Raw genomic sequence first — 12,305 nt, forward strand, 5'->3', positions numbered from 1 at the left:
TCCTTGGCCAGTGGGGACCAGCACCCCCCAGGTCCACCCTCATCTCGGTGGGCACACAGCCATGGCCCTAGCTGGTCCACAAGCCCTGGCAGGGCAGACATCTGCACCAGTCTGGACTCCCTCTGAGCTCCAAACGCAGTTGGAGTCATGTTAATAATTTGTCAGTAATTTGACCACCAGTAGCGGCTAGACACCGAGCTTTTTAAATGAAGCCAGCGGAGCCACCAGCGCACGGCTGTCCCATCGCGCTGAGCGAATTTGGAGCTTGCTGAGGTGCCATGGCCAGCACCAACTAAACCTGGGCGCCACATGGGTCACTGCCACACAGGCTTTTCCTGACAGAGGTGTATCAAGGCATCGCACACCTAATCTGAACTGTCCTTCTGAACTAATAATGCCAAACCCTGGGCTGCTTTTCTGCGGGGACCAGCCACAATCAAGCTCAAATATAACAACTTTTACGGCACTTTCCTGCTGCAAGAGGAACAAACTGATGACCTACCCTGATGTCCAAACCCAAAGGCAGTGACACCAAGCATGATCCCACTGACGCTCTCTGTGAACTGGTACAAACCCTGGTGGAAGCAGCAGAAGTGCTGTTACTGCAGTGACAGTGCAATGTGCTCTGCAGCCGTTTGCTTTAGAAACGTCATTAGGGGGAGTTATTCAAGCACGCCTCGGTGGTACTGCATTTTTCTAACTTCAGACAATGCAAGTCACAACGCCCAGCCACGTGGCCAGCTGTGAAGGATACTGCCCAATTCGTATAAAATAGAGAAAATATATTAATTATTTGATTATTATAAGTTAAATAAATAAAACTCAAAAATAAAAGCCCCAATTCTGGAGAGAATTTGTTTTCCCACTTCAGTATTTAAAAATACAGATTTATGACTGATCAGCTATAGGTAATTTTCCATATCTTTTGGGGGAGGGGGTGAGAACACTTTGACAAAGTGTTTTGTCAGGGTTATCACCATGATAAATGGGCTTTGCCCCTGCACACCCATAAAAAAGCCTCCTCAGTACCTTTCCAGGCTAGGAAATCTTCCCTAATCTCTCTGTGGCTTTACTTTACCTTCTATATTGATCAGATCGGTTGTTTGTTTTTTTTACTGGGGACTGGACAGGAGGACAAGTAATCCTAGAGCTTCCCATTGCCTTTGGATGCTTCCGTTTTTTTCAGAGTGATAATTATGTGGCCTGGAGAGAGAGGGCAAAGGGTAAATCCATATGATATTTGATAATACTGACATCATGAACCTGAATTACTACAAAATTACTATCTTATGAATAAAACATTGAGGTGAGGTTTTCCCTCAAAGGATCATTTGTCCTACTTGTAGAATCATCCTTCTCGGGTGATATTCAGATACCGCTTTCCCTTTCCTTAGAATAATTTTCAAGTCACATTTAGAGCTGTAAAAGTGGCCACCCTTTCCTCAGCATTAACCCCTTGAAACCTTTATCTGTGACCATTCTGACCATCTTTCCTGGCTCAGAAAGACCTGGCAGCACTTGCAATGAAGCCCATCAGTGGTACTTTACGTGGACGAGGTGAGCCTGTGTTGAGTAACAGGAGGTGTTACTTCACCCCCGCTGCAATGGGTGAGTGCTTTGTCTCCATGGTTTCCCCAGTGATAACCAAGATATTGAAGGTACGTGTCCCACCCACACTCCCGGTGTGATTAAAATGGGTTCAGCCTAAACATAAATCTTGATTAAAGGAAGGGTTTCATTCATTCTCCAGCATGTCCCACAGGAGCCGAGTGTCTCCTGTAACTTTGGTCAAACATAAGCATGCATTCAAAATTTGCCTTCCGTAATTCTGAGTCCTATAAAGTTCCTTCAGCATCACTTTGAGCAATAGGCTTCCACCATACTCTTCTCCAAGGGGCATGAGTTCCTTTCCACTGGTGACTGAATGCTATGTTTGGTCTTTCTCCTGGACTTCCTGAAACCGTTTCTCCAAGCGATCCAGTTTGGCCAGATTCTCCTTCAGCAACTTGCTGTTTGGAACCAGCTGTAAGGCTTTCTCATAGTAGCCACGGGCAGTGACGTAGCTCCCCTACAAAGAAAACGAGTGACAGATTTCATTCACATTCCCTGACATAGAAAGTTCATTCCTTGGGAATGGTGAAGACCGTAATACAAAGGAAAAAGAGTTTATAAAACTTGATATTGTTAGGTAACGGGAATACTTCCTCATTATGAAACGGATCACCGAGTGCCGTTAGCCTAAATTTGATCAAACACACATGGCAAGAAGTAGATTTACATTTTTCCGTTATGTTGCACCAGAAGAGTCAATTTTACTCAGCGATAGGATAGCTTGAGGATATCACACAATGCGACTCCTTAAGACCCAAATCATAATGATATGCTAAAGTATTCAAAAAGATAAGCAACCACAGGGTGGGCTGTCTATTTCCATAATTTCGTGCCAGTGTTCTGCATTAGACATCTTTATTAAATTAATTAGGTAGAGGAATCTTAAAAGTCAACTCATGGTGACATTTTTCTAAGGCAGGTCAACAACTGAAGCAGAAAAACTTTAGAGATGGGCAAGCATCCTGTCCTCTGCAGCCTGTCCTCTTACAAATATGGGATTTACATTACTGGATACATATTCCCAAGCAATCTGGTTGGGAAATTCCAGTTGGGGTCGACAGGCTTTCCTCCTTTTTGGATAAAATACATCGGGGACACTCACTGTTCACAAACATGCAGCTCTTGGCAGTCTGAAACAAATTTAGCTTTCTGTCCTGAGTAGTAGTCTTTACAGTTGACAGCTTAAGGAAAAGCAAAATTGTCATACCTTAATGTGCTCAATGCCTCCCATATTCATCCAGGCCTGTGCTTGGTCTGGGTTGAGCTGCACAGCCCGTTTATAGCTCTACATAAATATGAAACATTTTTAGGTTAAGAGTCTGAGTCTTCAAACAAAAGCAGCACTGGAGGGGAAAGAGAAACTAAGTTTCCTCTCCCTCTGAATCCATTTACAATATGATTTCAAATTCTTCTCATATACAATGCACAAGCTGAATTTCAGTTTCTTTACAGCAGAGGTGACATAACATACTGCTTCACCGCTGAGCTCATCTTGCAGGTTTTCCCTGCCCACAGCGCCACTCGAGGAGCCACACCAACCCCTGCGACCCTCTCCCTGCCACTCTGCACCGCTGTGGTCTCCTACACGTCAGGGTCATTTCCTCGGACAGGTGCCTGCCACCCACAAGCTGTGTGTGGGCTGCGATGCTCCTTATCTGCAAGGTGTTAATTTGGAGCTGGCAGCAGACTACAGTACAGCCACCTGCACGGAGGTTTCACAAGGACCTGAGGGCAGTGCTATCCCTCCCCACTGCTTCTGCCACTGTGCATGGGAGAAGAAGCAACAAGGACCTTCTGACTCTGTCAAACAGCACCGTTTTTATGGTCTCACAGCAGGAAAGGATTCAAACCAGGATTAGGCATCTGTAGGGATATCGAGAGTATTCAGAAATGTCCCAATAACAATTTTCTGTGCTATTATTTAACGCTAACATAATTTCTGAGCTATCAAGCCTCCTGCTCTGCAGCATAAGCCAATCTCTCAGCTATTAGGTAATGAGGTGAGATACAGCAACGTGGTGGGCTCTCACAGGTTTCAGCTGAGCCCCCTGGAGTTGGCCATTGCCAGTGAGAGGGGCTGGGGCTGGATGGACCAAGGCTCTGGTCAGTGCGACGAGGCCTATCCACAGTCCCACCACAACTCTGTACTTAACCCCTCAGAGCGGGGAGCTGTATTTCCACACAGGAATGAGGAAAAAAGTTGCAACTAAGTCTGGCAAAGTTAGCTGCCCCATAGCTTTAGCTGTACCACTGGTGAACTGCTGAGCTCCCAAGGCCAACGGCCAGGGTGCGTGCACCAGGGAGTATTAGAGGCAACGAGCTAACTTTTCTTTTAACCTTTTATTTTTTAACCTTTAATCTTTTAACCTACAAAACTATCCATAAGGCTTAGAGCAGTCATACCTCAAAAGCCTTGTCAAGGAGATTCTGTTCTCTTAGCTGGTTTCCTTTAGTGAAAAAGAGCTCTGATATGACTTTTGGATCCTTTGGTTTTAGCTGAAGAGCTTTTTCTATAGCTTCAAGTGCCTGTGAAAAAGCAAGAGGACACTGTGTTACAGTATTCTGTGCCTTTCCACCTCTCATGCTCTCCTCACCCACTAGGGCCTCCCAACATAAGAGTCATCTTCCTCCTTCCCTTGTTTGCCCCACACTGTTAACACATGCGGAAATGAGTTTTTCAGATGCCTGTGGCTGATGGGCAGTGGGGCTGACAGCAGCAGGAGCAGTAAGTGGTAAGAAAAGCACACTGCTTAGCTTCAGTCCCAGTACCTAGATAAAACAGGTTTTAGCGAAAAAATACCAATCTACTGGATGTGCGCTAAGGCATGTGACACGTCTCTGGAGAGACGGAATGTAAAATTCAGCCCGAGCTCTGTGTGTGAGCCCTTGGGACAAGGGTACCCCGTGGCTATGGTACCTTGGCATAGTGCTCCTGCTTGCTGTAGATGGCTGACAGAAGGCGGTAGCACTCCAGACACTCCACATCCTCATTGAGTATATGGTTCGTCATCTTTTCGGCTTCCTTCGTCTGCCCCATCATTGCTAAAACCTGAGCCTACAGAGCCACATTATAAAAGGTCATGATCTTAAAAAGCTCAACCCTCCTTAATACATGATGCTGCACCCAGCAGCTGGTGCTCCACTTTCGTGGCTCTGCCCTGGCCGAGCTCGCCCCACACTCACCAGCGCCAGTCGGATCTCTTTGTTCAAAGGCTGCAGTGATGCCGCTTCTCTGTAAACCTGCAACGCTTCTTCATACCGCCCCGTGTTGTAATACAGAGCCCCCAGCGGGGACAGGATTTCAGCCTTCCGGGATACCTTCAGTGCCCTGGAATTTGGGAACAAGAGATGTTTCCAGGTGGTGTGAGGATCAAAGCAGAAAAACAAGGTGTGGCTTGCGCTGGGATCGAGCAGCAAAGCTCTGCATGGCATGCTCAACCCACCCCAGGGAGCACAAATTTAAGGTCCCAGGAGGGATGAGTGTGCCCACAGCAGCAATCCCTCTGGCCACCTGAGAAGGGGAGAGGGCCACCTCCAAAGTGCATGTAAACATGCAGCAGGGGCGGGGATGGCTGATGGTGGCAGAACCTGGGGAGTGTGAGCACAAATCTGGATGCCAAAAAGGAGGCAAACCCTGACCCCCAGTCCACCCTGCTGCATACTGGGAGTCAGAGCCTGCCTACTGGCACGTTGCTGGGAAGGGCTGGAGTTCCTGATGGTGCCAAGGTTTTGGTGCTGGGCTGTGCGGCAGTTATGGCTGTTACTGGTGAGGCACTCACAGACCAGCTTCGAGCAGGGTGGGAGTTGTGCTAACAACCTGCTCATGCCACCGAGAAACCTCCGATTTTATCGTTAGAGCATCCCCTAGCCAAAAGCAACAGTGTGTCCATCCTGGGGGCTTGGGAACGGCCCAGGGAAGTCAACACTGCTTGAGTCCGTGCTGCCTCTCCAAGCACTCCCCAAAAATAGCCAAATAAGCAAAGGTAAATCTGGTTTCAAACAGATGGAGAAGGAAGGGAGGAAAACCCAAATATGGACTGACAGATTCACATATCAAAGGCTCTTTCGCAGAGACAAGCCATACAGGGGGAGGAGGGAAACCTCTGTCTCCTGTCCCAAATTCTTACCGCTTGTACCACGCTTCGGCCTCTTTGTTCTGCCCCAGGGAGCGGTGAAGCCTGCCCAGGTTCACCATGGCCACGTGGTGAGCGGGGCTCAGGCGGATGGCCTGCCTGTAGTGGGACACGGCTCGCTCGGGAGCCCCTGGAGAGGAGAACAACCATTAAACTGGTGCCTCAGAAAATCCTTTTGCAAATTCAGCATGCAGTAATGCTCTGGGGTTTCTTTCATCTATTGGTCTATGCGTGGGAACCATTTTGAGAAAGAAATCCTGGCTGAGCCTTTCAAGATTAAGTGTTATGAAAATTGCTGTCCAAACTAAGATTTAGGCTCCAATATTCAGAGACGAGCCTGAGAAATAGATTTTCTAGGGGTGGGCTTTTGCAAGTCGAGGGTACAGTCACCAGAAGAAGACTCCTGATTGAAAGCACCCTCTGATCATGCTGCGGGGGGACGCACCCCCCATGCTAAGGACAGAGCCCACTCCAGAGAGGCAGCTGGGGCGCATGTCCCACCCTCCTGGGAGAGCATCCTTCCACCCTGGCCCACTGGAGAGATGGGCAACGGAGACACAGAGAACAAGCCACCCAGTATTCCCCACAACCCCACCAGAGCTGCAAATAGTTTCAGCTCTTTCCAAATAGAGACTACTCCCTCCACCTCTGTTGCATTGGCCCTGCTCGGTCTCTGTGTATTGCTCAAGAGGACTGGGAGTAGCTGCCAGTGACCAGCTAATTCCCACCTCAGGGCAATAAATCCCAGACCAGAGGTGTCCAGGTGCCTATTCTGGAGCACGTAGGCACCGTCTCTCTGTTGCGGAGGAGCCATTGGGTGGCACTGCTTCACTGTGTGAAAATGTGTACCGGTGCAAGGTCCCGCAGTCCATGACATCACCGAGCACCACAACAAAATACACCACCATGCAAAAAGAAAGGTGTCAGACCACCAGCCCAAAAGCCTAAAGTTCTATTTCTAATAGTATATTTTTATTTAGCTAAATAACGGCTTTCCTCAAGAAGGATCTTGCAGTGCTTTCCTCAGGCAGGGCCTGCTGACTACCTACTAAATAAATTAATGGGGCACAGTATAAAGTTCCAGCATTTCAGCAATGCGAATACCGTATTTTTAACCCCAGTGCTTGTTTAATTGCTTTGCACACTCCAGAACAGATAATCTCCTGATGAAAACCGATACTCACGGAGCTTTGTCCACCAACAAAGCTTTTGAGTATTGGCATTTTTTTAAGCCAATCGCTTCACAATGTATTTAATTCCATTTCTAGTTGGAAAGCAGAACTTGAAAACAGCCTGCGCGTGTTGAGGCACTGAACATATGCTGCCGTGGGAATTTTATTTTCATAGCTTTTCAGATCTAGTTTGGTTTACCCGAAACTATCTATGCAACTTAAAAGTAACACTGACACTTCTCGGCATCTCCTTTACAGGAGAGAGGAGGGACACCTGTAGGAAGATTAAGAAGCACTTAAGATTCATCCAAGGCCAATGACATATCTTGCAGGGTAGGACTTTTTCAAAACATCCAGCAGCAGCCTCGATCTTCTCCCACCACTGAGCAGGCAGATGCTTTTGAAAATCATACCTACAAAACATCCTGGGAAGCAGCTGGGCACGCACCTTAGTCCATAAGTCAGCCAGTGCTTCCCCTGCTCAACACACAGGGGTAATGTGCATCGTTAAGGGAGACACATTGAGTCTCTATGACCACTGCAGAGCTGTCTAGAATTATGGCTCCCCAGAGCTGACACTTGCTGGAGGCTTGTTGCTGAAAATCCTGCAAGTTAATTGGCGTGGTGCTTCACAGCATCTCCCGGTGCCCGCCGGGAAAGGGCGCAGCCTGAGACAGGCTCACTACCAGCCACTTCCTTCACGCCTCATCATGTCTCCAGGAGGGTTATTTACACATCATGCCTGACGTATCGAAAGTCAGTGGGGTTTTTTTCCTGTTGTTTGTGTGTGGGGAAGTATAGGAGTAAACCAGGAAAAGTTAGTTTTGACTTTGGCAGAATACACAAGTGCAAAAAATAGAAAGTGCACTGCACTGTGTTTGAACCACAGTTTTTGGCAGGAATAGGGCAGTTTATCTGGGTTGGCAAGCAAAGATGAGTACAACGTCAGAGTGAAATTACTCAGGAATTTTTATTATTTGCAAGCTTGAATTTTGCCAGGGCACAAATTCAGAACCTCAACCTCTGTCACTAATGCCATGATGCCTTTTTTGATTACGAATACTCATTTTGGCTTCGTATTTATTTCACACTGGTACTACAGAAGAGCGATGGCTGAGCGTCAGCTCAGAGGTAGGACAGCCAGCTGCAGACTGACGGACATTATCGTCCTTTCTTCCCAAGCACCACCGCAGCCGGGAACAGTGAGAAAGGGGCAGAATGGGTAGCAACCACACACTTTAAGCCTACAATATTCCATATGTATTCCACTGAGTCTCAGCTCTGTTCTGGAGGGACCGGAGTGAGACAGTAGTTTGGTTTCCACTAGTCATTTGTCAAACTTGGCTTTACTTATAAAGCTGTCAATAAAAGGCAGCAATTACAGCGGCAGGTTTTTTTTGTTGTTATGTGGATGCCAGGAAGTGTCTGAGTCCAGGGAAGTTGGATGGGAACCAGGAGCCCAGAAAAGAAAGGCTTTGGATGTCATTATGGAGCTCAATTCACCCCACAGTATCTTAGGTTTTGTTTTCACAGATGACTGTGGTTTAAAAGCCACGTTTGTTCTTATAGCGGTGGCACTCAACCTTTACAGTCAAAGAGCTGCTTTGTCACCAAGTAGAGCTGCAAGTGCTTCAAAGACCACAATGATCCACTTGTGTGCCTGGGATTTGGTTTGATGTGGCCATGCTTTCCTGGAGAAACGGCAGTATTGTCAGGGTGCCGCCCAGCTCAAATTGAAGAGGACAACTGCCTGTGTGAAGATGGTGACAAACACTGAAGGAAACAGCCGGGCTGAATGCCACTGCCACACAGTGCCTTCATTGATCACAAATTTCACTACGCTGTGCCATCTCAGCAGCGTGGAGATATTTATTTCCAAGCTACAATGGAGGCACATCTATTGCTTTGGAAGCTTTTGACACCCTTTTAGGTGTGTACTTCTGAATAAAACAAATCAAAGCAAATAAGGCAGAGAGGGAAAATCCCTTGCTCCTTCTCACTTACCGGTATCAACCAAGAAAACACCGTAGTTGTTATGCAGATCGGAGCTCTCTGGACAATTCTCTATGCCAGCCTTATAGACCTCCTCCGCTTCCTTAAGCCGTTCCTTAAAAAAGAAGGAGATTTCTTTTCTTGGCAGAAAGGGTGTCAGCACCATTTGCCACATACCTGCATTTTGTGACAATTCCCTCGCTGCACGGGGAGCTTGGGGCACCAGCCCACCCCGCCTTCTAGGAGGACAAGATTTTACCCCATGGCATGGATGCAATATAGCTGCCGTCTGGTACCCCAGAGCAATTCAGACAGCTTTCCCCCATACATTTGCAATTGGAGCTACCTGTGAAACAAAAATAACAGCTGGAAAAGATGGCTCCTGTGCAACATCAGCAACCCCCAGCTGGGCATGCACCCAGCTGGGAAACACACAGCGACAGGGGTCGTGTTGGTTCTGTTGAGAAATATATATAATCTGGGAGCTGATATATTTTAACTTATTTGTTTAATGAGCATCTCGCTGGCTAACTTATCCCCTCTGGAACTCTGCTGTTCGTTCCCTAAGCAGTGGGGAAAATACAAAGAATGAAAGCTTGGCATGTGTGACAGCTGGGGGACGGGGAGCTCGTGCAGGGGGATGAGGGAAGCTGGAGGAGGATGGGGGCAATGAAAGAGTGGGGAAAATCTGACAGATTCCCATTAAAACCAGGCGTCATCAATGCGTGAGATGTAGCTCACTGGGATTGATGGGATGTGCCACCGCGCTGATTCCCAGATGCACTGAGCCTTTACAGTTTGCCTGGATTTCCAGGAGGTTTGTTGGTGCTGAGCATTTCTGGAAAATACAGATCTTTTTTTTGGTTACACCCTGCCTACGGAAAGTGTCCCACTGGCTGGGCTCTGTCTAGCCTGAGCTACGGGCAGCCCAGTCCTGAAATGAAAAGAAGGTGTCTCGTTTGGATCAAATAGCAACTTAATAAGGTTGCCATTTCCCTCCAGCCAGCCAGTGCGTGCCCACTGCCTGCATGCTCACTAGCATGGGTTGTCATGGTCTTCCTCCCCCCCAGCCTCAGAGCTTTGCTGTTGGGCGTATTTATGGAAGGAAGCCATGAACAGCAGAGACAAGCATGGTGCAGAGGTGTGTCAGGCAAGCCTCCAACACCAAAGACGCTTTTTTCAATTCTTCCCCTTCCGTGGAGCAGCACAGCCCTACGGCGACAAACTCCACAGCCTCCTGATGATGCTCCCAAGCGAAATCAGCCATCCGGCCCTCCGCCAAGGAAAGCCTGGAGCCACCAAGGCAGACCTCCTGCTCGGGAGCTCAATCCACGCTGAAATAAGAGGTCGCTCCATTCCCAGCTATGGGCTCTACTCTCCTTAAGTCCTGCAAATCCCGGAGCCTACGGGGCTTTCTCTGGATTTAAAGGGTGTACCTGACGGCAGCTTTTGCTCTGTAGCTGCTTAAATGTGTGGACTCCTTTCTCACCTCCTATTTCATAACTGGAGAGCTGGAATGAATTGCATTGAAAGAGTATGACTTGATGAAAGCACATGGTTTGCCATGGTTAAGTGCTTTCACATTTACATGATAAAGGTCAGCCAGCAGAAAAGATAGCGTACGATAAAACACAGAAACACATTTTTAAAAAGTGCTTAAGTTTGGACATTTTTGGATATATTTATGTGAATTTGACATCATTATCCTGCAGGGTCAGGAGAAGTGTAGCGATCGTCAGAATTTACTAAAATGAAGAGCAATTTTTTGAGAAAGCATCTGTGTCACCGAGACATTAACAAGCATATTCTCAAAGATTTCTCTATTAGTTTCTTTTCCTCTGATTTTAATTTTCAGCCAAGGAATGTGGCTTTGTGTGCACGTATGTCAGTTTTCTTAATTTTATTTATTGATCATGAACCCGATCTTTAAAGCAAGGAAGGGCAGTGTTAAACTGGATTAGCAGTGTCCCACGTCAAAACATTCCCACTCACTGATACAGAGCACTTTTAGCATTTTTATCATGGTTGAGTTGTTTTTTTGGCACCTAACATCCTGACCCTGCATGCCTCAGGCTCAGCGCAGAGTCTGGGATGGTTTCTCTAACAAAGTGTTTGCATTAAGTGCAGTCAGAAATTGGGAAGGGCGGGCCCAGCTTTTTGTGCCAGAGCTTTCTCCCTCACAGCCTCTCCTCTTCTTGGGAGAAATGCTTTAAGTTCATCAAGGCTTGATTCTCATTAACACTTAATAATGCCACTCCCAGACCTTAATGAAACATTCATCAAGCTCACAAAATTCACAAGATTGGCTTAAAAAATGTATGAGATTTTTATGATATTAAAAAAAATTATGCATGTGAGGATCTCTCAGTTGAACTCCAGGGGTTTTAAGTCTGTTTTTTTCATGGCTCAGTTTTTCAGTCTGGTTATGCCTGAGTAGGCTCTCCTCTGCAGCGAAATGGGTTGAAAAGTTTCTTTTTCTTAGTGTAGGCTGATACTATCACACACACACACAAAAAAAGTCACTTGAAGCCAGAAACTAGGGCCTGAAAACAGGCATCAAGTAGCACGAGATGGCTGATGAACCTGCAAGAGCTGGGAAGAAGATGCTGTTCAAGTGCATCAGAGTAAATCCTGGGGAAGCAGTTCTACAGGAGTGGTGTGGAAACGGCAAACAAAAATGTTTGATTTCTCATATTAGCACCACTGCAGTGATCATGGAAAACAACAATACATTGCGACTGGGTTACGATATCAAGCAGAAAGAGCAGTAAGAAGGGCAAGCAGTTATAAAAAGCACAAGCAAGCCAAACTGTTTTATACAATGTGGCGGGGTTTTTTTTCCACGTCAGCTCTGGCTTCAGAGTCAACTATCAAGGAGAGAAAAGGACAATTACATTGAGTTACAGGCTAATTCCCTGGCGCACGAGACATTCCTCTCGGTAGCATTTTTTACAGTTGTGAGAGGAAAGAACCCATAAGGCCCATTTCGGATTCATCGTCTTTAAGACAAGGGGGGAACACGGTGTGCGGGACCGACCAAGGCAATCCTGGCACTATTTCACTGAGCCGCGTCCACCCGTTTCCTCCCTTCTTAGCCTTAGTGCAAAGCTGGAGGAGCAATAGTTTGTCATGGGCATGGTCACCTCATGCGAGTTATTTTAATGTGCCACTTATGGCACTTCAGCCCCTTCCGATCACATCCCAGCGAGAGGGAACCAGTTTGTGCTCCCTTCCCCAAAGCTCCACAGCGATGCTGTCCATGCAGCCTACTGCATACTGCCTGGCATCACAGATACCCCTACAGCTGTGAGACAGACTCTGGGCCACAAGTAGACAGAAAAACAGGTTTGTAACTTTTAGCCATTTTGGACACTATTGCGTGGATAAAGAGGAAAAC

At 47.1% G+C, this 12,305-nt stretch overlaps 1 protein-coding gene across 1 annotated transcript in view; it reads right to left on the reverse strand.

Annotated features, from left to right (window-relative positions):
- Positions 1–1,016: 1,016 nt before the first annotated feature.
- Positions 1,017–12,305, reverse strand: part of TMTC1 (transmembrane and tetratricopeptide repeat containing 1) — a 187,494-nt gene continuing 176,205 nt past the window's right edge. The window contains exons 14-20 of the mRNA XM_009288397.1: positions 8,921–9,023; positions 5,739–5,874; positions 4,795–4,939; positions 4,529–4,666; positions 4,015–4,137; positions 2,819–2,896; positions 1,017–2,068 (exon numbers count right to left, since the gene is read on the reverse strand). Of these exons, the coding sequence (XP_009286672.1) occupies positions 1,928–2,068; positions 2,819–2,896; positions 4,015–4,137; positions 4,529–4,666; positions 4,795–4,939; positions 5,739–5,874; positions 8,921–9,023 (864 nt within the window). The 3' untranslated portion in view covers positions 1,017–1,927. The remainder of the gene's footprint in view (positions 2,069–2,818; positions 2,897–4,014; positions 4,138–4,528; positions 4,667–4,794; positions 4,940–5,738; positions 5,875–8,920; positions 9,024–12,305) is intronic.

This window comes from Aptenodytes forsteri, unplaced genomic scaffold, assembly GCF_000699145.1.
Source record: "Aptenodytes forsteri isolate BGI_AS27 unplaced genomic scaffold, ASM69914v1 Scaffold56, whole genome shotgun sequence".
Taxonomy (NCBI): domain Eukaryota; kingdom Metazoa; phylum Chordata; class Aves; order Sphenisciformes; family Spheniscidae; genus Aptenodytes; species Aptenodytes forsteri.